This window comes from Myotis myotis, unplaced genomic scaffold (genome assembly GCF_014108235.1).
Source record: "Myotis myotis isolate mMyoMyo1 unplaced genomic scaffold, mMyoMyo1.p scaffold_m19_p_1, whole genome shotgun sequence".
Classification (NCBI taxonomy): Eukaryota; Metazoa; Chordata; class Mammalia; order Chiroptera; family Vespertilionidae; genus Myotis; species Myotis myotis.
The window spans coordinates 216,947,910-216,974,444 of NW_023416313.1; the positions used below are offsets into that span (position 1 = coordinate 216,947,910).

The 26,535-nt window shown below is 40.0% G+C and overlaps 1 protein-coding gene across 5 annotated transcripts; it reads left to right on the forward strand.

The window, feature by feature from the left end:
• Window positions 1-145: 145 nt before the first annotated feature.
• CPSF2 (cleavage and polyadenylation specific factor 2) lies at window positions 146-26,227 on the forward strand. 5 transcript variants are annotated; one of them, XM_036315753.1, is made up of 16 exons: window positions 146-313; window positions 6,152-6,213; window positions 7,866-8,048; window positions 9,122-9,281; window positions 9,360-9,465; window positions 10,703-10,832; window positions 11,685-11,800; window positions 12,927-13,114; window positions 14,016-14,306; window positions 17,613-17,713; window positions 18,055-18,255; window positions 20,370-20,522; window positions 21,913-22,138; window positions 23,195-23,494; window positions 24,585-24,719; window positions 25,091-26,227. In XM_036315753.1, exons 3-16 carry the CDS (start codon window positions 7,900-7,902, stop codon window positions 25,181-25,183), a joined length of 2,349 nt encoding a protein of 782 aa, XP_036171646.1. In that variant the 5' UTR covers window positions 146-313; window positions 6,152-6,213; window positions 7,866-7,899; the 3' UTR covers window positions 25,184-26,227. The 5 variants fall into 5 exon arrangements, with proteins under 5 accessions (XP_036171646.1, XP_036171655.1, XP_036171664.1 ...); XM_036315755.1 differs by lacking the exon at window positions 146-313 and adding an exon at window positions 541-1,547; XM_036315762.1 differs by lacking the exon at window positions 6,152-6,213.
• The last annotated feature ends 308 nt before the right edge of the window (window positions 26,228-26,535 follow it).

Consider the following 26,535-nt stretch of genomic DNA (forward strand, 5'->3'; position numbering starts at 1 on the left):
TATGTTAGCTTTAACATATGAAACCTTTATTGCGAGAGTAACCCTTAGGCCTCAGGTGGCGAGACTTGGGGCGAGGGCCGTCTCTTTCCTACATCCCGTCCCCGCCCCTCCCCGGCAGATGGTATCGCCCCGGGTCTCCCCCCGCCCACGCGGTCCGACTCCAATTTCAAGATGGCGGCCGCCATGGCGGAGCGTCTGCGGCCCGGCCGTTACGGCTGCTGCTGAGCGGGCGTCAGCTTTCCTCGCTCTCGAACCTGGATTCAGCGAGGGGTTGGGAAGGGCAGTGGACGGCGTTGGGGGGAGGACGGACGAGGCAAGTGCGGGCGAGGAAAGGAGTGAGCGTCGGGATGGGGGAGGGGGCGTCCTGGGCGGCGGGGAGTCTGCTCCCACCCAGCCTCCGCCGGGACGGGCTCCGGGGGCTTCGGATGCGACTGTCCGGCTCATCTTGGCCCAAGTGCTCAGCGAGGGAAGGAGAAGTGACGTCTCCGAGGGTCTTTGGCGGCCGTCCGTCCGATTCCCCCCTCCCCGCCCCCCCTCCGGCTGCTTCCCTGCGCCGTGCAGCTGGCGGGGCTGGAGGCGTTCATCCGACGCCCGCTTTGGCTCCTGAGCCTCGTGGCTGCCGTGTTCTCCGCCTCCCCCTCGGCGTTTCCCCGTCGTCTCGGGGTGAGAGAGCAGGAGGCTGCCAAGTACTGGGAATAAAGCAGGCATCCTTTTTGGTGAAAGTGGGCTCGGTCCTCCGAGTCTCCCGCTCCCCGGCCGCCTTCCATCTATTTTACAGGCTCCTAAGCCGACAGGAGGTCACACCAGCCATACCCCTGGCGAGGCTGAGCTCCTGTGACCTGGCGGACCTGAGTTATCCATTGCCCATCTCCTGATTTTTAAAATGCACACCCGCGCTGATCCTGTTAGGAAATCACTGCTCTTCTGGAAGTGACCCGGAAGAGACTCCGCATTCCGTTCAGGGGCCAACCAGGACCCCTTCCTGTTCCCTTGCATTTTGCAGAATTCCCCTTGGTTGTCCTCGACATGCAGGGTCATTATTGAGAGAGAGAGAGAGACAGAGACAGAGAGAGAGGAACTGATAGACAGTTGCAATGAAACACTGTCCAGAAGGCGTTTCTGATGTGGCTAGCGTTCATTCCTAGCCTCAGTGCACATTTATGTTGCTCTGAGTGCCGCGCTTGGTATTGGCGATACCTTTACTCCTGGTGCATTCAGTATCCATTCAACAAGTATTTTTTGTCCCCAGTGTGTGCTAGGTGAAAATATCTACCTGAGGACACCAAAAAAGCTTTATTACGGAGTACATATTTGAGCTGGGTCCTGCAGGGTCAAAAGGAATTTACTAGATTCAAGAGAAGGTCATTCCTGCATGGAGGACTGGAATGCAAAGATTTGAGATTTGACTTAATAGTTAGGAAGCCACGGAATGCTTTGCACAAGGAAGGGGCATGAGTGTATTTGTTCTTTTTAGAAGATGGCAGCTGTGTTATGGAGGATCAGCTTGGAACAGGAAAACTAGATGAGAGGAAATTGCAGTCATGCAGGTAAGGTAATGAGTGCCTCAGTTGGGGTAGGAGAGTTAAAGGACGCCAGAGAGACATTTCTGAAATGTCAAATAGGATTCACCTGGTGGCAGCCCATTTGGTGGTAAGAGGGTGACTCCAGAGTTTTTAGTCTGGGAGGCTAAGTGGTTGGTGATACCATTAAAACCAAGCCTAAGACATGTGCATAAAAATGGAGCGGTGCCAACCTGCGCTTTCGGAGTGGGAGAACACATGCTCTGCGCTCGGAAGCAGTGATTTGAGAGTCTGGACCTGTGCTATTACAGTAACCAGGAGCCACATCTTGAAATTGTAATTAGACCAAATTGAAATGTGTTGTAAATATGAAATACACACTAGATTTCAAAGACTTAATACAAAAAAGTAAAATATCATTAATTTAGTAATGATTACATGTTGAAATATTACATATATATTGGATTAAATAAAAGTATGTTAAAATTAATTCCACCTGTGAAACTTCCGCATGGCTCTGAAAAAACCTGGAATTACATTTGTGGCTTGCGTTATATTTTTGCTGGGCTAACCTGTGGTAGTCTGGACTATGACAGAGGAATTAGTATGGAAGTGGAATTTGAACTGGGTCTTGAGATGGTGACCAGTGATGTCAAGGCAGCTTGCTGGCACCCTCCATTGCCGGTGAAGGCATTCAGATTTCTGTGTTGTTTTTTTCTTCAAGCAGTAGGAAGCCTGCCTAGATTTCTGAGCAGAGGATAACGTGTGCAGGGGTGTTTCTGAAGATTAATCTGGCTGGAATGTTTAAGTCAGGGGTCCTCAAACTACGGCCCACGGGCCACATGCGGCCCGCCGAAAACATTTATCCGGCCCGCCGAGTGTTTTTGCCGCCGCTGCCTGTCCTGCTTAGCAGCCGACTCGTCCCGGGCCCACAGTGTGCATGTGTGGAATGTCTGAGGGACAGTGAACTGGCCCCCGGTCTAAAAAGTTTGAGGACCTCTGGTTTAAGTTGAGATAAGGGCAGAAAGACTGGAGGCCAGGAAACAGAAACCCTGCATTAAGGTACTGACAGTAGAAATAGAAAGAATGACTTATGTGCAAGGCATTCTGAGGGAAAACTAACCAGAAGTTGGTAACAGACTGTTCAAAAAGAAGTAAAAAAGGAATTAAACATGGAGAGTTACAAGTGTTGGTTACTTAGATAATGATGAATTCATGTCTTAGACTTAAGAAAGTACTAGAGGCCCAGTGCACGAGTTTGTGCATGGTTGGGGTCTCTCGACCTGGCCAGCGATCGGGACTAATCGGGGCCTGTCGGCCAGGGGGAGGGACTGCGGGAGGTTGGCTGTGGGAGCGCACTGACCCCCAGGGGGCAGCTCCTGCATTGAGCATCTGTCCCCTGGGTGGTCAGTGCACGTCATAGCGACTGGTCGTTTGGTCGACTGGTCTTAACGGTCTCTTAGGCTTTTATATATATAGATTTTGGGGGCTAAAGAAATATAGCCTCAAAAAAGAACCAATAAAGTTGAAAGGATGATGAGGAGAACCAAGATGGCGGCATAGGTTAACGCCGGAGTTTGCTGCTCTGAACAACTACTTCAAAAGTGAAACCAAAAAACGGAAGGGACATCACCCAGAACCACAGGAACGCTGGCTGAGTGGAAGTCCTACAACTAGGAGGAAAGAGAAACGCATACGGACACTCAGAGGAGGCGCAGTGCTGAAGTCAAATTCTGAGGTGCGGAGTGCGCGGAGCGGGCTGGCGGCAGCGGAGGGCGCGGTTGGCGTTTTCAATCGGGAGGGAGTCGCAGACTCTGAGCTCCAGATCCGGGCGAGTCTTTAGCGACCCAGACTCAAACGGGAGAAGCGGGACTGTCTGGCTTCGGTCAGAGCAAGTGCAGCTTTCTCTCTGAGCTTTGCAGCGGGTGCTGGGACTCAGAGAGGCAGAGCCCCTGGGGACAGGACTGAGAGCCGCCATAACTGCTCTCTCCGGCCCACCCTGTTGATCCTGTTCGACCTGCCCCGCCCAAGCCCTGCACAGAGGCATTTGCCGGATAGCCTCAGGCAAAGGCTAGATTAGCACCTCCCTAGAGGACAGAAGTTCTCTCACTACTGACACAGCTGATTCTCATAGCCACTTGGCCTGGAGGTCAAACCCTCCCTGGAATTAGCTACAACAATCAAGATTTAACTATAAGACTGCGAACAAAGACCACTAGGGGGTGCACCAAGGAAGCATAACAAAATGCGGAGACAAAGAAACAGGACAAAATTGTCAATGGAAGATATAGAGTTCAGAACCACACTTTTAAGGTCTCTCAAGAACTGTTTAGAAGCCGCCGATAAACTTAATGCAATCTACAAGAAAACTAATGAGACCCTCGATCTTATATTGGGGAACCAACTAGAAATTAAGCATACACGGAATGAAATAACGAATATTATACAGACTCCCGACAGCAGACCAGAGGAGCGCAAGAATCAAGTCAATGATTTGAAATGCGAGGAAGCAAAAAACACCCAACCGGAAAAGCAAAATGAAAAAAGAATCCAAAAATGCGAGGATAGTGTAAGGAGCCTCTGGGACAGCTTCAAGCGTACCAACATCAGAATTATAGGGGTGCCAGAAGATGAGAGAGAGCAAGATATTGAAAACCTATTTGAAGAAATAATGACAGAAAACTTCCCCCACCTGGTGAAAGAAATGGACTTACAGGTCCAAGAAGCGCGGAGAACCCCAAACAAAAGGAATCCAAAGAGGACCACACCAAGACACATCATCATTAAAATGCCAAGAGCAAAAGATAAAGAGAGAATCTTAAAAACAGCAAGAGAAAGAAACTCAGTTACCTACAAGGGAATACCCATACGACTGTCAGCTGATTTCTCAACAGAAACTTTGCAGGCCAGAAGGGAGTGGCAAGAAATATTCAAAGTGATGAATACCAAGAACCTACAACCAAGATTACTTTATCCAGCAAAGCTATCATTCAGAATTGAAGGTCAGATAAAGAGCTTCACAGATAAGGAAAAGCTAAAGGAGTTCATCACCACCAAACCAGGATTATATGAAATGCTGAAAGGTATCCTTTAAGAAGAGGAAGAGGAAGAAAAAGGTAAAGATACAAATTATGAACAACAAATATGCATCTATCAACAAGTGAATCTAAGAATCAAGTGAATAAATAATCTGATGAACAGAATGAACTGGTGATTATAATAGAATCAGGGACATAGAAAGGGAATGGACTGACTATTCCTGGGGGGGAAAGGGGTGTGGGAGATGCGGGAAGAGACTGGACAAAAATCGTGCACCTATGGATGAGGACAGTGGGTGGGGAGTGAGGGCGGAGGGTGGGGCGGGAACTGGGAGGAGGGGAGTTATGGGGGGAAAAAAAAGAGGAACAAATGTAATAATCTGAACAATAAAGATTTAATTTAAAAAAAAAATAAAATAAAATAAAATAAAATAAAAAAAAAAAAAAAAAAAAAAAAAAAAAAAAAAAAAAAAAAGTTGAAAGGATGAAGTAGCCTGCTAAATACTCCCTCTTTTTAATCTCTCAACTTTCTTTTTTTTTTTAAATATTTTTTATTGATTTTTTACAGAGAGGAAGGGAGAGGGATAGAGCGTTAGAAACATCGATGAGAGAGAAACATCGATCAGGTGCCTCCTGCACACTCCCTGCTGGGGATGTGCCCGCAACCAAGGTACATGGCCTTGACCGGAATCGAACCTGGGACCCCCGAGTCTGCAGGCCGACGCTCCATCCACTGAGCCAAACCGGTTTGGGCAATCTCTCAACTTTACCTTCTTATCAATCATATACATCAGCCAATATCCCTAAAATAAAGTTACCTGGGTCATGTCATCTTCCTACTTGACCATGGATCTTAAAATGTTCTCTGTTGCCTGTAGAACTAGGTCCAAAGTTTCCGGCCTTTCACCGTCTGGCCCTTTTCTATTCAGATGCCAGCTAGTTTCTTCACTGGTAGCCTGTAATTTTTTTTGTTTTGTGCCTTTGATCATGTTACTGTTTTGTATACCTTTTCTCTTTGTCTCTTTCTACCCAGGTCCTACCAATCCTTAATGAATAACTTAAGATTCCACTCTTTTTATGATTTTCAATAACATAAGCTAATATCAATTTAAAAAATCTTATTTCCTAAACTGCATATTTCAGCCTCTAATTATAACCAATTTAGTATATTATTACTTTTGTTTTTTGTTATGTCTTTTATTATCTTATCCCTATTTGTTTTATGTCAGCTCAAGCTTCCTAAAATTATGACAGGTTTCTTTTTTTTTAATTGATTTTTTAGAGGGAGGGAGGAAGGGAGAGAGAGAAAGAGAGAGAAACATTTATGTGAGAGAGGCACATTGATTGGTTGCCTCCTGTCTGTGCCCCAACTGGGATAGACCTGCAACCTTCTGGTGCACTCGATGATGCTCCAACTAATTGAGCCACATCGGCCAGGCATGACAAATTTCTTTTTTGAAAAAAGATCATATATCATATTGTTTGTTGCTGCTCACAGTGTTTATTGTAGGGCAAGACATAGAAATTAAACATAATTAAAACTAAAGTAAGTCGTTATGCCACATTCATTAGTCTCATTTCTTCATATTTTAGATTTGTAAAGAGCTCTTACTTTGAATTCATGGTGTTTCATCGTATATAGGACTGAGATATCAGTAAGTAATGAATGTCTAACAAAGATCTGGCTTTATTATATTCTGAGAAGTTGTAATAAAAATACTTTTCGTGTGGTGAAATCAGGGTCTGTCTGCAGAAACGTTTACCATGAACTCATTCAATTCTATCTGCAAGGTACTTTGTATTTTCACTTCACGATGGAAGTAAAGTGGGAGATCAGGTAGATTTGAGACGAAGAGTTTCTCTTCGGCCGTTAACAAATCATAGTGCGTGTGTTACCTGCTGTTGCATTGGCTCCAGCTCCTGGTGACTCTATAAATGAGTGGTGTCCATAGTGTTCTGCTCAGCTCCTGCACACTCACGCCTGTGGCTTCTTCTCTGGGGTCAGCCCATCTCATATTTGGTTTCCTCTTTTCCTGCTGCTTTCTCTTTTTCCCAGTAGATTGCCACTTTCAAAGAGCCCTGCCTTCTCATGATGGATGTGAAGTAGGACAGCCTTAGTTTTGTCATTTTTTTTGGCCTCCAGTGATGTTTCAGGCTTAACTTGTTCTAAAGCCTACTTGTTCAGATGAATCAGTTTTTTCCTATTAGCTTCTTCACTACCCAACTTTCACATCTGTACATAGTAATTGGGAATATGAGGGTATGGGTGACCTTAGCCTTGGTCTCAACACACCTTTACTCTCGGCGATTTTTGTTTTTTAATATATTTTTATTGATTTCAGAGAGGAAGGGAAAGGGAGAGAGAGATAGAAACATCAAAAATGAGATAGACTCATTGAATGGCTGCCTCCTGCACACCCCACATTGGGGATCAGTCCTGCAACCCAGGCATGTGCCCTGACCGGGAATCGAACGGTGACCTAGTTCATAGGTCGACACTCAACCACTGAGACACGCCAGCTGGGCAAGGCTAATTTATTTTATTTTTTAATTGATTTTTGTTTTTCAGGGAGAGAGAGAGAGATTAATTTGTTTCACTTACTTATGCATTCATTGGTTGTTTCTTGTATGTGCCCTGATGAGATAAAACTCACAACCTTGAGTATCTGGAAGATACTCTGACCAACTGAGCTACCTGGCCAGGGCTAAGGCTAATTTATATTTAGGAGCAAAATCTGGAATATTTCTGTGGAGCTTTGTTTTGCTAGTGAATATTTTTATAACATTTGTTTAATAGCCCACAATTCTAGTTTTAGGTCCTAAATCTCAATAGATGTGTTCATGTTATATTTTCTTGAAATGTGTGTAGTAGGTCTCCCAACATAAATTCTGTCTTTATGTATATATTAATATTTATGAGGAAAGGTTAATTAACTTACCCAGAACCACATAGGAGCAGATTCAAATTTGAGTCTGTCTGATTCCCATTCCACTACTTTTCATTAAATCAAACTGGGGAGCCATGGCAGTATTCATTGTAAACAATAGTGTGTAAGATGTTTGTGCTTTTAAACTTAGCAGTGATAAAAAGGGGCCTTTAATACATTAAGTGCTGAGCCTTTTCTGTCTTCCGGACGGAAAGTATAGTGTCTGTCACCAGTGACTGGGCGTTTAATGTGTTAAAATGTTTGCTTTTCATGTTTATGGAATTTCTGCCCACTTAGAAATTATATATAATTTTAATTTGTCTAGTGTGTACATTAGGCGGTACTTTTATGCTTAATTATATATATTTTTCTTTTGAAAGAACTGTTTGGACTGTTGTTATTGGACCAAGAAGAATGACATCTATTATCAAATTAACCACCCTCTCTGGGGTTCAAGAGGAATCTGCTCTTTGTTATCTTCTTCAAGTCGATGAGTTTAGATTTTTATTGGACTGCGGCTGGGATGAGCACTTTTCTATGGATATTATCGATTCCCTGAGGAAGTGAGTTACTCTTAATATTTCTAGATTTCTAGTACATCAGCTTTCCTACATTGTAATACTATTTTCATGTTAAATAGTGTTAGCTTTTTTTGCTCTAATTTAGTTTATAGTAAAAGACTTAATTTTACTTATGCCAAAGAATGACTATCCTATGTAATAAAAGCCTAATATGCTCAGTGCCCAGTCATCTGGTCGAATTCTGTGCACCACTAGTTTTCACTTATAAAGTTTGATCGACTAATAGGCTATGTTATTTGAAATTCAACATCCTCTTAAGTTAATCGTTACTTGGCTAATGGATCTCAGTAAAAATTTTGCACTCAAATTTTAGAAAAGAGTAAGTTTATAAGAATTTGAAGAGAGAAAAAAACCTTCCATGTGAAAGTTCTACAGTCAGATCGCACGAGCTTACTTTTGATCTTTTGATGCTGGACATTGAGAATTGTTGCTCAGAATAGTGACCGTGAGATACAAAACAATAGTAACCAATTGGAGAAAAACTCAGTAATGTTTGCAGTATTGTACTAATTAGGGAAGGAAAGAGGACTTAAACATTTACAAAAATTAGAACTTGTAGCAAAACATTTTTTTATTTTGTCAATGAGAACATATGCTTCCTTGATTAAGTAAAGTTTTACTATCATGAATATGCTATCAATTGCCATGATAAATAGCTGGGCCAAAAATCCATAATAAATATGTGGCTGTTTAAGTATTTCCTCCTTCATATCTGAAATTCCAAACTGAGTTCTTGAACTTTAATTAATGGTACATAAGGTAGACATTTGAAATCAGCTTACATGTGGTATCTACCGTTTCTTTTTCTTTTCTCTTTTAAGTGTGTCTATACACTATATACCTAGTGTGACTTACACCATGATTTTGATATCTACACAGGACAGGGGTGGTTAGAATGAATATTTGTAGGCATCATACTTTTAGCTCTTTTACTCCAGCATAGTCTTCAATTCAGAATGCTGAGAGGAATCTGAATTGGTGAATTAGTTTGAGTGTCCTGCCTTCATCCTTAAAACATGACTAGGGAAATGGTAATGTTGCTGGTGCTCTTCCAGGCACGTTCACCAGATCGACGCGGTGCTGCTCTCTCACCCGGATCCTCTCCACCTCGGGGCCCTCCCGTACGCGGTCGGGAAGCTGGGTCTGAACTGCGCCATCTATGCGACCATTCCTGTTTATAAAATGGGACAGATGTTCATGTATGATCTTTACCAGGTAATATAAGCAATTAAAAAAAGTTTTAACGGTTCTGCAGTGATCATTTTTAACCTTTTATTTGTGTTATCCTTTTAGTCTCGACATAATACAGAAGATTTCACTCTGTTCACGTTAGATGACGTGGATGCAGCTTTTGATAAAATACAGCAGTTGAAATTCTCTCAGATTGTGAATTTGAAAGGTAAAAAATATTTCCATCAATAAAATAATTGGACTAATGAGATTTAACTTACTGAAAAATGCAAGGGGAATTTGCAGTAAAAGCTGTAGGCACTGTGGTCTGAGGAATAGAAAATTAGCATTTTTTAATAAGAACTCTGAACCTCCCCTGAGTCATTTGGACTGGAAAATATTCCAGACGAAATACTAACAAAAGTGAACAACTCTGGCCTTTTTGTTGTTAATCCTCACCCAAGGATTTTTTTCCTATTGATTTTTTAGAGATAGTAGGAGAGAGGGAGGGGGAGAAAGAGAGAGAAACATCGATGTGGGAGAGACACATTGATTTGTTGCCTCCCATGTGTGTCCAGCTAGGGCCAGGGATCAGACCTGCAACCCAGATAAGTGCCATTGACCAGAAATCGAACCTGTGACCCTGTGGTGTGGGGGTGGACACTAACCACTGAGCACCACTGGCTAGGGCAACAACACCTTTAACTTGGAAAAGATTTATTTAGTGTCTACTGTGTGTAATGCACAGAGGTAGTGTGGGCAGATCCTCCTGGGAGCTCACAGGTCGAGGAGAATAAGCAGCACAGATGGCTGGCTGTAGTGACTGACGGAAATGGAATGCGATGGCAGCATTAAGGAGAAAAATGATTGAATTCTAGAATCAAGCATTAAAAAGTTTATTCTCTCATTAAGGCAGGAAGTTACATAGTAAGTTTATATTTACTATCTACAGAGATAATTGTATTAAAGATTTTCACATATGAACCCTGGCATTGAAAAAATGGTGCAACAGTGGAATCTGAAGATTTAACCAGGAATTCACAGTGGTCTCAATAGTTGTGCATGTACTGAATTTTTCTATAGGATAAATTCTTTAATGAGGTAGGAAAGGTCAGTTTAGAGGTTAGCAAAAATGTAAATACTTAATAATTGTGTGTACAATATAAGTAATAAAATTTAGTAGTTCATACTAAGTAATTTACTAGTAATAGTAACTTTAAGTCCAATCTCTAGCCTTTTATTCATAAGCACAGATCTGTCTGTAAGAATCTTAATAAAGTGACAAGAACATTTGCTTCCATGAGGGAATGGAGTAGCCAGGAGACTTGCATTTCACTGTATGCCTTTTTACTTTGGAATTTTGTATCATTGTCTATATTACCTGTTAAAAAATAGCTTACAAATAAATAACCTCTCTGTAGGGTTGTAAAAGAAATCTGAGTGTTGTCATGATCTCGTTGACCTAGGAAAAGGACATGGCTTGTCTATCACGCCTCTGCCGGCTGGTCATATGATAGGTGGGACCATATGGAAAATAGTCAAAGATGGAGAAGAAGAAATTGTTTATGCCGTTGACTTCAACCACAAGAGGGAGATGTAGGTATATTAAGAGAAAAGCGAATAGAAATACAATTGGCATTATTTTATACTTTGGAGGGAAAATTAGAAAGCAGTTATTTTTTTAACCAGAAATCTAAAGATATTTAAATGCACCAATTAGTTAATATTTTGAAAATTACTTAATTATTTGCATTGTAAGGGAAAACTATGATACTAAGAGATAAAAAATATACTTGAAATTTACATGTTAGTGTCCACTCTATAAAACAGATTTCTCCCTGGAGATGCTGCAAAAGAGATAAATTTTTGTATATCAAACTATACTTTATATACTCTTGACCTGCTATTTAAAGGAACTTTGTCTTTTTTTTTTTTTTTTTTTTTGGTAGAGTTAGTAATTACCATCTAATATAGTTATATTTAAAGTCAGACTCCCTTTAAAAGGAGACACAACAGTTTAATTTTAAATACTTCATTTTGTATTCATAGCATATTATATCAATTACTAGAGGCCCGATGCACGAAATTCATGCAACAGTAGGCCTTCCTTCCCCCGGCTGCCAGCACTGACTTCCCTCTGGCACCCGGGACCTGGGCTTCCCTCACAGCCCCGGCTTCATCTGGAAGGTCGCCCAGAAGGACTTCTGGTCTAATTAGCATATTACGCTTTTATTATTATAAATGTCTGAGTGGTGGTACTCTGGAAGATCTTGGTTTTCCTTTTTTTTTTTTTTAATTTACCAGATTTTCTTATCAGTGAGCATGTATGTATACTTTTATAGTTAGGGAGGAAAAAGGCCTTATAAAAGACATTGCTTATTTTCAGGTAAGATTTTCAGGTTTATTTGAAATGATATAAAATATTTCTCTTCTTCAAATTTGTTATAGCCACTTAAATGGATGTTCCCTGGAAATGCTAAGCAGACCCTCCCTCCTTATCACAGATTCATTTAATGCTACATACGTGCAGCCGAGGAGAAAACAGAGAGATGAGCAACTTCTGAGTATGTATTGCATAAGATCCTTTGTAAAGAGCCATGGCAGTGCTTGGGAGAGTGAATTGCGGCTTATTCTGTTCTGGTTTTCGTTTTTCTTGTCATAAGAGATTGTCTAACTCTAGTTATTTAAAAAAAAAACACCTATGTGACCATATCAAAGCAAAAAGATGCTTTCATTGGTTTGAATTTAATTTTTGTGGAATGGGTATAAAGATTGGCTTCTCCCTGCCATTCACCATATGGCTAGCTCTCCCTGGCACTCACTGGTATATGTCTAGGGAATACCAAAATATAAAGATCTTATATAAATCAATAAGAACACAACAGTACTTTGCTACAGAATTAAAGATAACTTTATTTTCATGTTTTCACTATAAAAACTATGATTTATAAATAAGCCATTACTAGGCCAGGTACAAAATAAAATAAAAAAATGAGAGAGAATTATCGATCCTCTGCCTTCTGCACACCCCTCTACTGGGGATTGAGCCCGCCACCCGGGCATGTGCCCTGACTGGGAATCGAACCATGACCTCCTGGTTCATAGCTCAATGCTCAACCACTGACCCACACCATCCGGGCTTGGATTCTACTTTTAAACATTTTTTTAAACCACTGCCTTTGTCTCTACTTAAAAAGTATAGCTCGTATACTCTGTTACACTAAGAATGTTTTCAATTCTTGTTTTTGCTAGAGTTGGTTTTACTAAATATTTTCAAGCACACTTTTATCTAGAGCAAGGGAATCTATTTAAATCTGTTTATAAAGATGCTTTTGTTAGCAGAGAGAATATGATCTATTTTATTCTACAGGCATTACATACACATACATAAAACATGTATGTATTAGTGTAAAGTCCACATTAAGGGTTGGAAACCAGTGATTTCTAATGTCTCTGTGAAAAAAAAATTGAGAGTTAATGGCATTGTTTTTCACTCTTAGAAAGATGTATTCAGAGAATAAAAAGTATTTGTAATAGCCTGAACAAAATTATTTTATTTTGTACCTGACTTGGTAATGGCTTACTTATAAATCATAGTTTTTATAGTAAAAACATGGAGATAAAGTTACCTCTAATTTTGTAGCAAAGTACTGTTGTGTTCTATAGGGATTTTACACTCTTGTTTTCTAGCAAATGTCCTGGAGACACTTCGCGGGGATGGCAACGTGTTGATAGCCGTGGACACTGCAGGCAGAGTTCTGGAACTTGCGCAGCTCCTCGACCAGATCTGGCGAACTAAAGATGCAGGACTGGGTGTCTACTCCCTGGCACTCCTGAACAACGTCAGCTACAATGTGGTGGAGTTTTCCAAGTCCCAGGTTTGTCTTTTCATGATCGTTTGTAATATAGTTTGCTACAGACAACACTGTTTTAATTGCCCTTTAGATTTTATTTTTCTTTTGAAGAGGTTGTGATGATGACAATAATAATAGCTAAAAATTAACCACTTACTGTGCTTTTTGCTTTACATGTATTATTTCATTTAATCCTTATATACCCTATGAAGTAGGTTCTGTCTCCCCCCCCCCCCCCCGCTCCCATTTTACAGATTGGGCAAGTTGCTTCTCCTCTAGCACTTAGCATGGGAGATGGTGACAAAAATTAAACCAACCTCTTAGGCCAGTGGTCGGCAAACTGCGGCTCGGCAAACCGTGGCTCGCAAGCCACATGCGGCTCTTTGGCCCCTTGAGCGTGGCTCTTCCACAATATACCGACTTCTGCACATGGGCCACAAAGTTTCAATCGCACTGTACGTGCGCGCCCACACGTGGTATTTTGTGGAAGAGCCACACTCAAGGGGCCAAAGAGCCACATGTGGCTCACGAGCCGTGGTTTGCCAACCACAGTCTTAGGCTATAAATGTTAGAATTCATTTTTCTCTTCCTTTTGAATAAACTCTTGTCTTTGAAATAGCAATCTCAGGGCTAAGATACTCATTTAGAACTTATACGTAGCCGTCTCAATAGGCTTAAAGTAATTTATAAGTGAAACATAATGCAAAATTGGAGTTTTGGGGGTGACCACTATGGGCGATGGGATCTAATGGGGACAGAAGCAGAAAATAAGCTGCTTGTCAGAAAGTTACAAATTTAAGCAACTAGTGGTGGTGGGGGTGGGGGGGCGGACTTGAGCTAGAACTTGAACTTCCTGACTGTGGTAGAATACATTGAATTTATAATATAGCATTTTCTTATCATTGTCATCTTTCTCCCATATTAGGTAGAATGGATGAGTGACAAATTGATGAGATGTTTTGAAGACAAAAGAAATAATCCATTCCAGTTCCGCCATCTCTCTTTATGTCATGGTCTTTCTGACTTGGCTCGAGTACCCAGTCCTAAAGTGGTGCTTGCCAGCCAGCCCGACCTGGAATGTGGATTTTCAAGGGATCTCTTTATTCAGTGGTGTGAGGACCCTAAAAACTCAATCATTCTAACTTACAGAACTACTCCTGGGACTTTAGCACGTTTCTTAATTGATAATCCTGCTGAAAAAGTTACAGAAATAGAGGTAAGTGCTTGCATATGAATTTTATCTTAACACTGTTTTGAATACATTATAAAACTCAAAACTTTCAAGGTTTTTATCAGAATAACAGTAGAGAACCTTTAGTAGCCCAATTTCAGAGCTACTCAGTTGGAAATCCTCATTCTTGAACCCTCCCACGGCAGCCTCCGGAACCACCCCGGACGGTATGCACATACACTGTGTTCTCATTTCCCCTTTGAAAAGGTGCTCTGCGTCCTTTCCTTAGTTGGAATCCAGCGCTTTCCTGATGATACTTCTCCCTGTAGCCCTCCCTCTCAAGCAGACGCTCTTTTTCCTTCTTTCTCCTCCTTTCATGTTCCACGTACTTTGGGTGAGGTAGGTGTTCTTGTTATGTATTGCAGCTTTGAAGCCATTTCTCTTCCCTCTGCAGTTCTTATGTCAGACTTGACAACATACTCACCCCTCCTTGTTCCTGACATTTACTGATCTCTTGGTCATTCTGTCATTCATCTGTGACTTCGGACCCTGGTTCATAGCCTTCCTGTCCACTTGTACTCAGGACTTCATTCTTGATGACTTTAGCATTCCTCTCTGCCCAGTTCCTTGGCTCTCTTGTTTCTTGACCTCTTATTCCTTAGTGATCTTTTCCTCTATTCCACCTCAGTATCTTTCCCACCTTCGTGCTGTGTATTCCCATGGTCATGCCCTTAACCTTGTTATGGATGAACAACTTCCACATCTCCACTACCTCAAGCATCCCACCCTGATCTTACAGATGACTCTTACTGCCATGCCAGCAGTTCTTTGGTCCCATGGGGACTTTAGGTTCGTGAACCTCACCACTTTTGCTATCCGTCCTCCCTCCAGCTTTGAGTCAGTGGTCCATCATTACTCTGTGAACACCTTTAACTCTCTTATCCTTCTTTCCGCCATTGTACTCACCTGGCAAAGCCTTGGCTAGTTAAACCATTTGCTTAGTGTGTGCCTGTACCCAAGGACTTAAACTCTCTGCTGTGGGGACAGGTTTTCCTGCCCATTCATGACCTCACATCTCAGAAGGGCACCCAATACTAGCACTCAGCATTTTGGGGCAGTTTTCTGCATTGTCCCATAAGACAACTTCATACCTTCTTTCTTCTCAAAACGCCTACAGCTCCATCTCAGTCCTCACCCATAGTACATGATGTTGTGGGAATTGTTAACAGAAGTGGGAGTCAGATGGGAATTCTCTTATCTTCTCACCACTAAATAGCCTCACCTGTTTCTGCATCTGCATTGCTGCTGCCTTGTTTCCTGTTATAGGAGCGAGACAGTCAAATGACCCTTATGTCAAAAGACCATAATATATCAATTTTCCAAAACTAGTATTGTTAACCTGAAATTTATAGCAATTGATATTGAATGGGTTAATGACTGCCAGTGCTGGGCAGTTTTAGAAGACTGCTTTTCATTTTATCTTCATACGGCCATTTTAAGGGATGTCTAGTTTTAAAGCTGAGTAGGAAGAGTATCTTATTAACTCTACTTAAGAAAACCATAGTAATAGTAACTAAAATCTGATATGCATTCACTGTAAATACAGAATTATTGAGGAAGGATTCAAAGCAAGCACACCAATTTAAAATACTGTCTTTTGGGTTATTTAATAGCTTAGGAATACAAAGTTTAAAGAGCTCAGAAATATTTGAAACAGTTTCATCAGATATGAAATGCTGTATTAGAAAATATTAATAACTAGAAATTCAATTAAGGCAGATATGCCATTTGAGGAATTCTTAAAAGAATATTAAACGTGGTTTAAGTTTGAAAAAAATAGAAAATGACATTCAAAGCTGAAACTTGAAATGTGAGGTTTTTAATTTTTTTCATAAGTAGTACTTATCCTCAGGATTCATTCCCGCTTACCTTGTTAGGGATATTTCTTGTGTAGTTACCCTTTTCTGTCCATTATCGATTACTTTTTCCTCTACTTGGTACATCTAAAACAATTTTGACTATGTCTCCTCTTCTCCCAAACTTCCTTTTCTTTGAGTTTTCTCATCTCAGGGAATAACAGCATTTTCCACATGTTTACGCAAGCCAAAAATCCAGAAATTAAAAAAAAAAAATGCTCATTGAAGTATAATATATATTGAAGAGTGTGCATAGTGTACGCATACAGTGTGATGAATTTTCACAAATCGAACACACTTGGCTAGCCTGTATCTAGACCAAGAAATAGAATATTACCAGTACCTCGGATGCCCCCTTTCTGGTCTTCCCTACCTCTTTCTTCCTAAGGTAAACACTATCCTGACTTCTAATGCACAGATTATTAAAACTTATTTTAACTTCCTTACTTTTCTTTTAACAGCCATAATCATTCTAGCAAGAAATCCTTCCTATTGGCTTGACCTCCAGATATAGTCTACATGTCTTCATGGCTGTTGTTTTTCTTATTTTAGAAATTGTCTATATATTTGATCTTTTCTGATTTGTTGATCATCTTTTTCTTAGGAAAACAGTAGCTTCTGCTAGTCACATAGTGCTGCAAATAGATTTTTCAGTTTCTTTTAACTATGAAATTTAAAATGTTAAATAGATTTATTTTTTATACTGCCACTAGAGGCCCAATGCACAAATTCGTGCACTAGTGGGGTCCCTTGGCCTGGCCTGTGGGATTGGGCCAAAACCGGCTCTCCGACATCCCCCAAGGGGTCCCAGATTGCGAGAGGGTACAGGCCAGGCTTAGGGACCCCACAGGTGCACAATTGGGGCCGGGGAGGGACTGCAGGAGGGCCCCAGGACATGTCTGGCCCATCTCGCTCATTCCTGATGGGCCAGACTCTAGCAGCAAGCTAACCTACTGGTCGGAGCATCTGCCCCCTGGTGGTCAGTGCATGTCATAGTGAGTGGTTGAGCGGCCTTAGCATATCATTAGCATATTACACTTTGATTGGTTGAACGACCAATCAGTTGACTGGACGTTTAGCATAAATATTTAATTATATAGGATATTTATTCATATTTTCCTTACGGCTTTTAGGTTTTATGTCATATGTAGGCCTTGACTACACTAAATTATAAAAATACTTAGCTGTATTTTCTTTTCCTTATTAGTGATTTGAAACCAGTTTGATTTAAATTAAGTCCATCCTAGAAATTGGAAAGCTTAATTTTTGTACTAATCTAAATAGGATCTGTAAGTGCCCATAATGGACACTTGAATAATTTCAGAGAAAAATTCAGTTTAAAAATGATGAATCAATTTAGAGATACAATATCTCTCACACCTCACTTACCTTAATCTCATAATGATATTTCCTTTTGTCTGCTATTTCTCTTTAGTTGAGGAAACGGGTAAAGCTTGAAGGGAAAGAACTTGAAGAATACTTGGAAAGAGAGAAGCTAAAGAAAGAAGCTGCTAAAAAACTTGAGCAGTCCAAAGAGTGAGTTATTTTCAGACATATTATAATTTTACATATGTAATTTGAGAAAAACATTTCTAAGATAAAAAAGTTTAATTGAAAATATTTAACTTTTGTTTCAACCGCATTACTTTCATTACATCTTTCAAATGATTCTGGAATATCAAATTCTTTCATTGCTAACATTAATATGTATTTATTAGCTGGCAGTTAATGCTATGTTTCACAAAATATCAACCCAATAATATTGATGATTATATTACCATCCAGTTAATATTCAGTATTCAGTAATAATTTTATGCACATTAATTAAAAATCTTTAGGGGACTCTATGACCTTTATCTAGTCTAAAATCCTCCTAGGGCCGATATAGATTCCAGCGATGAGAGTGACGTTGAGGAAGACATTGACCAGCCTTCGGCTCATAAGACTAAGCACGACCTGATGATGAAAGGTGAAGGCAGTCGGAAAGGGAGTTTCTTCAAACAGGCTAAAAAGTCTTATCCCATGTTTCCTGCCCCAGAAGAGAGAATTAAATGGGATGAATATGGAGAAATTATCAAGTATGTGAGCAAAACAAGCTTTTCTTTCTTACAGATTAGAGGTATCAAGTGTGTTATCACTTGAGTCCAGTGAATTTGGTCTTTCTGGTCTTTGTACCTTGTTGCTTTCTGAGAACCTCAGCTTGAAAAATGTAGACTTAACAGTGTGAAATGTAAAAGTGGGAAGGTGGAGGAACATCTAGAGAATTGAAATTAAAGGAGAGCTGGTAGTTTTTGTTTGTTTTTTTATACTCAGGTATCACTTTTTTATTATTTTTTTAAATATATTTTTATTGATTTCATAGAGGAAGGGAAGGGAGAGAGAGCTAGAAACATCAATGATCAGAGAGAATTATTGATTGACTGCCTCCTACACTCCCCCTACTTGGGATCGAGCCCCAACCTGGGCATGGGCCCTTGACTGGAATTGAACCCAGGACCCTTCAGTCCTCAGGCTGATGCTCTATCCACTGAGCCAAACCAGCTAGGGTGGAGAGCTGGTAGTTTTATTACTTAGAATGAAGACTTCTATTTCCCACTTGAAAAGAGAAATAAAGGACATGCATTGGGAAGAGACAAAGGATAGGAAGAACTTTGATGGGTGGGATTATGTTAAGTTTGGGAAATGGGTTATGTCTCAGATAGTGTTACACGCATGTTTTACTTAGAAGAAAAACATGGGATAGCATGAGTGGAACCATGGGAAATCTACAAAGTCTATACTCACAATTAGAAAAAGAACTGAAGTCACATGTTCTAATCTCAAATCTGAAAACACTATCCTGTATAAAGACCCCTTAGGGTGCCATTGCTTTCAGGTAAATGTCAGTGCCTTAGCGCAGCGCACGATGTCTTTCACGACCTAGTTTCTCCCTCCTGTTCTGTGATGTTTCGACATCCTTCTGCTACGTCCGTGTTCTCCAGCCTTCTCAGATTCCCTCTCAGCTTCTTCATTTACCCCTTTGCACATGTTGTTTCTTCTGCTTTGTCCCACCTTCCCATCCCAGGTGTCTGGGCTGCTAAATCTGGCCCCACAAACTATTGGAAACCTTCCCTGGCTCTTCCTTGCTACCTCAACACGGTTCCTCTCTTGTACTCTCGTTGTACTTTCATAATACTGTCTTGAGCCTGTGGTGGACTTAGGTTTTAAACTCACTCTTGGGTTTAATTAGGAAAATTCCACTGTCTACTTGGACGTCTAAAATAGTAGAGAAGAAAAATAATCTAAACAGCACTGGTGAGTTTGCTTACCATCCCACTTAATTAATGGCCAATCTGTTTAGCATATGGATGGTGCTTTTTAGCTTCAATTCCTTGTCTGAAAAATGGGGTAAGAATTAAACAAGGTTGTTGTTGTTAAGGCACTTAGCATAGAGTCTAATCATAGTAAATGCACGTCAGTTGGCTGCTGCTGCTGTAATGTGGATGACAATGGGCGACTGGGCTTCAGGGGAAAGCAGCTGCAGCAGTCTAGGTGCTGGGTAACAGGTGGGGATTCCAAGGAGTGTGAGTGGGTTTGGGGGTGGGGCCTAGACAGTAATCACAGGAGTTAGAGAAAACAGTTTTAAAAGTTTGTTTTTGAATTTTAACATTCAACTCTCTGAACCTGGAGGTAAAAATGGAAGACAGATGTCTTAACAGTTCGTTGTAATAAAGACAGGGGCTTTTGAGGGAGCTGATGATTTCGTATGTCAGTCTTCTCGTTAATGTGCAAATGGAGAGCTACCTGCTTTCTTTGAGCAGGGGTGGGAGGACTGGGGGTCTTAAAGAAATCAAGGATGTATGAGATTTATAAGAATTGGGAGGTGGCCAGGGAAACCACAGAAACTGGAAACAAATGCAGAGCCAGGCTGTAATAGTACTTACACTAACCGCTAAGATCTGATGACCTGTCTGGGGGCTCTCACTGGCTCACAGGCTGTGTTTTAAAGCGTACTCCTTAATGGCCATGAAGAACATAATATATGCAGTCATCTGATAATTGATGTTATGAAGTTGCATTGGCTTTGGATCAACTGTATATTTAAGTCTTGAGATATGTGAGGAGTCTAAAAATTATGCCATCTACTAGTCAGTTATAGTAACATAATATTAGCTTGTTTGTTACTACTTCTAATTAGAGACTTATTATTTAGACCAGAGGATTTCTTGGTGCCAGAACTTCAAGCCACTGAAGAAGAAAAAAGCAAATTAGAATCTGGCTTGACAAATGGAGATGAACCCATGGATCAGGATTTATCTGATGTTCCTACCAAGTGTATTTCTATGACAGAATCTATTGAAATAAAGTAAGTGCTTTCATTGCATTTTGTAAATAAAAATTTCAAACACTTGAATTATATAATTTGTTGTTTCCAAAGTAAAACTTCTGAATATCCTCTAGTAAGTTTGCACTTTCAAAATTTAATTTTTCATGTAAAGACTTGTGAAGTATGGACGTATTTTCTCTTCATTAATTATACCTGAATGCCAGAGTAATTGAATTGGTGGAGAGGAGGGGTTAAACATTAAATTGTACATTTATATAAAGAAACATTCTTTTTGGCATTTCTAGTGTGTCTAGTAGCAGGTGAAGGCATACAATTCATAGGTTTAATTTTCCCAAGTGCTTGTTTAATATACTCGACTTAGACATTTCCAGTGTCCTGCTATCTTAAAACTGCTATCGTGATCTTCAGAAAACTCTGTTTCCTTCTCTGCTTGGCACAGTTAACACCAGTAAATCATCATTTTGGAATTTAAAAAACTCATTAGAGAGCAAATTGGTTTATATCTGTCCAGTGATATCATATAGTATCATTCTTGGGTAAAGCTAAGTTCTCAGTGCTGCATATCAGCAGTCTCACAAGGTCTCTCCAGAATGGCTGGACCCGTTTACATTTCACTAGCAGAGCAGGAGCTCCGTCTTCCCTGTTTCACCAGCACATGCGGCTTATCCAACTCTTTCATGTTTCCCGTCTCATGGGTATAAAGTAACATGTCAGTGCTATTTCCATTTGTCTTACTGTGATTATTATTGAGTTTGATTATCTCTTCAGATGCTTGTTACGGTTTTTGTTTTCTCTTCTGTAAAGTCCATGTTTATATCTTTTGTGCGTTTTTCTCTAGAGGTTGCTGCCTTTTTGTTAATTGATTTGCAGGAGTTCGGTGTATATTCTGGATATTATTGCTGGCTTGTTTTAGACAATGCCAATAAGTGCCACCTCTCATTCTAGTATTTGTTTATAAGAGTTGACCATGGTCTACTTCGTTTAAAAACATCTTTAATGTTGATGTAGGAAATAATAGAATATTTCCCATTAGGTATTTGGGGTTTCATATTTTAAAAAGTCTTTCCCTATCCTTGGTCACAAAAATAATTCTTATATTTTATTCCTTAATCTAAAGCTTTACTTTTTTTTTTTTTATGATTTCAACTCAGCTGCTGTTTTATATGGCATTAGGTCAAGACCCAGTTTTATTTTTTGTTGTATAGTGAGCCATTTTTTTCTAATAACACCTATTAAAAAATCCATAGTACCTCCCTCAAATACACATTAATAATAATATAACACATGTGTGTTCTTTAAAGCCTCATTTTATATACTGTATATGTTTCTTTCCAGATAATAAAAGTCATTAAATTCTAGTTTTTGAATTATCAGAAAAGTAAAATTGAATAATTATGTCTAATTACAGAGCCAGGGTTACTTACATAGACTATGAAGGACGCTCTGATGGGGATTCCATTAAAAAGATCATTAATCAGATGAAACCCCGACAGCTGATCATTGTCCACGGGCCTCCAGAGGCCAGTCAGGATCTGGCCGAGTGCTGCCGTGCATTCGGGGGGAAAGACATTAAAGTGTACATGCCGAAGCTGCACGAGACCGTGGACGCCACCAGCGAGACCCACATCTACCAGGTGAGCGTGCCGGCACTGGAGCCACACATAGGAAACACTGCCTGCTGCAGGTTAGGACGGACAGCTCCATTAGGAATGTAGCAGTGAGTGACACACATGGTCCCCTGCCCGGGCAGATCTTAGTCTGTGGGGCTTATAGCAAGGAAATAGTACTTATCACATGGTTTTACCTTTGATAGAGAAAGTAGAGGATGTTACGAGAGTCTAAAGAGGGAGACCAACCCATATTTAGAGGCTACAAAAGATTTCCCAGAGGAAGTGATTACTAAACCAAATCCTGATGGATGGATTCGCAGGGGTGTATATAGAGTAGGAAAGAGAGGGAACTACATTTGCAAAAATATACAGCTGAGGGGAATGGTGAGTGTTCAAGAATTCAAAAGTTTTATAAAAATTCACAGATGTCAGGTTCTACTAATAGAACAAAAAAGGGGACAGGCACAGAAAATAGGAATAGAGGGAAAATGGATTAATTCTTATTTGTTAGTGGAGATGGTGTCCGTTAAGGCAGAAGTGATATCTATGTTTGTTTGGGAAAAATGGATTAGAATTTCCCAGGCAAAACTTGTCATTCTGGGCAAAACAGGAGGAAGCAACATTCTAAGAATAGGGAGGTGTGAAACCTCATGGCTTATTTAGAAAACTGTAAGCAACTCAGTGCTGCTCTAGCGCCATCAGGTATTAGGGAATGACACTTACCAGTGGTTTTCAGCCTCACCTGTACATCTGGGGAAGCTGTGGGGGAACTGGGGGTCTCAGTGCTCTGAGTTTCACTAGTTATATTCGAGTCATTGCAAGTGGGGCCCTGACACTGATAAATGGGGAAAAATGTGCAGTGTGACCCCAGTGTGCAGTCTGGGGTAAGAAGCTTTATTTTGGGAAGTAGACAGGGGCCAAGTGACCTTACAGGTCATTAGGTCATTACCAGTCATGGTGAAGGTCAGGTGAAGTGAACGATTTTGAAATTTTAATGCACATTACCAGACTTAGAAAATGATAGTAATAGGTTAATTTATTCATGGGTTTTATTTCTCTTCCTCCCCTTTGCGTGTGTAGGTGAGATTAAAAGACTCACTTGTTAGCTCCCTTCAGTTTTGTAAGGCAAAAGATGCTGAACTGGCTTGGATAGATGGTGTCTTAGACATGAGAGTTTCCAAAGTGGACACAGGAGTTATTTTAGAAGAAGGAGAACTGAAGGATGATGGAGAGGACTCAGAAATGCAAGTGGACGCACCTTCAGATTCTAGCGTTATCGCCCAACAAAAGGCCATGAAAAGTCTGTTTGGAGATGATGAGAAAGAAACAGGTGAAGAAAGTGAGATCATTCCTACTTTGGAACCCTTGCCACCTAATGAGGTAGGAAAGCGTGCGCTGCTTCTATCTTTTCCTTCATTTGTCATCCTTGAATTTTCCATTAAAAATATATGTCATATGTAGGCTGATTTCGGTGTTTTTTAGATTACTCGTTGTGTGTGTGTGGTATGGCTAGGGAATAATAACTTAAAGGAAACCGTTAGCAAATGTTATAAGATGCATAATTGTTTCATGATTTTTTTTTCAGTATGGACTTTAAGTTTGATGATTCTGAGAATTGTCTACCTGCCTCTAATTGGGAGATTTATAATTTCCTAAGAATGTTGTTCTCCTGCACCCCAGTTTTGTCTGTTGTCAGTTCAGTTCAAATCACTTGGTTTTGATATAGTTAGAAATCTATTTAGTACAAATATAATTCTAGTCTAGTATTGACATGTTCTCAAGAGATATCTACTTAGCAGAGGTTTCAGGGAATTAACTTACAACACTAAAACCGTATTATAAGAGTCTTACATGCATGTCAAGTGATGGCTTAGCCCTTCTAAGCAATAAAGAATAGAGACAGCCTCCATCCCTGTCAGTACTACTCTTGAGATGGGGAGGAGTTAGAACTGTTTTTTTCTCTGTGCTGAAGCTAGCACTCATCAGAGCAATTTCAAAGTAGCAGCGTTAGGTTGAAGCACTTGTCTTTGCGGTTCTAAAGCCCGTAGCATCCACTGCTTTCGCTCTGAGGGAGGAGGGAAGTGGTGCTGGGATCCGGAGAAAATCTCCTCTGAACTAAGCAAAGGGCTTTTGGTTCAGCTGTGCCCACTGGCACTCTAGTTGACCCCCTGAGGCAAGTGGGTGAGTGAAGAGCATAACATTACCAAATGTCTCTCTTATTATGAGGCATGACTAATAAAATTGATTGTGAAGCATTCAGAAAATGTGAAGGCTTTTGTAATGTCACATAATGTGGTGAGATTCAGAGTAACAACTTGGAATGTGATTTACAGTCTTGAAATGATCTGTCGAAGGACTTCAGGGAATAATAGAAAATGTCTTAAAGGTCATGGGCTATTTTACTTTCGTCAGTACAGCTATGTGTCTAGTCCTCCGTTTCAAGTTCTTCTTCCCCTTTCACCTATCCAAGGTTCCTGGACACCAGTCAGTCTTCATGAACGAACCAAGACTGTCTGACTTCAAACAAGTTCTCTTACGGGAGGGGATCCAAGCTGAATTTGTAGGAGGTGTCCTTGTTTGCAACAATCAAGTAGCAGTTCGTAGAGTAAGCATGTTTATTAATTAATAAGGGTTGAATTGAACAGCTGCTTCTGATGTTTTGTCATTTTGAATTCTATAATTCTTGATTGGTAATTTCACAAAACTGAAAATCAGTCATTTATATTCATAATGATGACCTTGAAGGCTTTAAAAAGTGACTCTCAAAGACTTGATAATTTTACTGTAAATTTTTATTTGAATTCTCTGACATTGATATGTATGTAAAATTCATGACTTGAATAATATATCCATATTCCGTGAACCAGAGTAATCTATTTCCTGACCAATCCTAAAGTTAACTTATTTTGGTTATTATGTGTGTATATTAATGGTAGAGAATGTACTAAAGAACTTTTTTTTTCACTTGGTTTCTAGACGGAAACTGGACGCATCGGATTAGAAGGCTGCCTTTGTCAAGATTTTTATAGGATAAGAGACCTTTTATATGAACAGTATGCCATTGTGTAAAGGACAGCATGTCAAGAAGTATCTGTTTGACCTTTATAAGAAAAAAAGGATTCTTATTCTAAGCTTTTGCGCTTTTTTTTGTAATATACAAAAAGAATCTATCAGAAAAACTAAACGTGCATTATATTTTTTACAATGTAAATATTTTGCAATGCTCTAATAAGCATTCTACCTTTTGGCTTTGAACGGGAGAGACCTGTGTGCAGGCCTGAGAGGTGAAGGTACTTGCTTTCCTTCACAGAATCTAACTCTTGAAGGGCTCTTTACTTGAATAAAACAATGCAACTTAGCAAACCAGTTCATGGCCTTAGAGAAACATATTTGCACGAATTCTTGCAAACTGTTTCTTACATTTTCTGGAATGCAAACTGAGACTTATTTAGAAAAGATGTGCTATTAGAAAAAAACTGATAAAAGTTTTTTGAGGCCTACCTAGTTAAAAAAAAAAAAAAAAGGTAGAGTATGGGCTGTAACTCTTCTCTTGAATTATAATATGCAGTTGTCATCACATGCAGCATATCTCCTCCATGCCTGTATTTCTCAGATCCACTAGCGTGAGGTTGGACACATTTGGTTCAGAAATCAATTTTTATTTCTTCCATTTCTTTTACCAAGATTTTGTTGTTCTTCAGTTTGAATTATAACACCGTCATCTGAATACACATAATTCAACAGAATTCCTCGATGTGTTACAGTCTTAAGCGTTCTGTGTACATGTTAGACACAGCTTAACTACCAGCTAGATGACTGTGTTAGAAACTGTTTAGTGCTCTGTTTTCAAGGAAATAAATTCGAACCTCACATTTCAATAAGATAATAGTATCACTGATTTACAAGCTATAAATGTTTTCATCTTTTAGACTTGCTTTCTCCCAAGTTTGCCTAAGCAGTGGTTAGATTTTATATACAATGCGACAAACATAATGTTGTAACTGGAGACAGTCATCCTTTCTGTCCTCACATCTTGGCAGCCTGATAATAGTATACACCACCTGTGTTTAAGAATAAAAAGGGAATATATGCAATTTCCATTGAACTTAAAAATGAAAATCATGTCGCCCTATTGTAATCTGTCGATGCCTTTTTAGCATGTAGCTTGATCGTGGAAGGCCTTTATGCTTATTTTGTAAGTATTTAAGCTCTCCTCTTTATACTCAGTATTTTTAGAAGGATCAGTCTTATTTAACTATGTATAGTTCCATATAAGTGAAATCAGACTAGAATTCATTTCATTCCATTGCAAATGCGTACAGAGCTTTTCTTGTGGATTATACTTTTACTGCCTTCTGATACTGAAAACCAGATAGGTACAACAATGTGACAGAAGATGAAGGGTATGTTTTCTTTGCGGA

Coding starts and splice junctions, on each gene's coding strand:
- CPSF2 (XM_036315752.1), top strand. CDS start 1,492: ATGGAGGATCAGCTTGGAACAGGAAAACTAGATGAGAGGAAATTGCAG. Junction 14,307..17,612: donor AAAAAGTTACAGAAATAGAG/GTAAGTGCTTGC, acceptor ATTTCTCTTTAG/TTGAGGAAACGGGTAAAGCT. Junction 22,139..23,194: donor GCGAGACCCACATCTACCAG/GTGAGCGTGCCG, acceptor TTGCGTGTGTAG/GTGAGATTAAAAGACTCACT.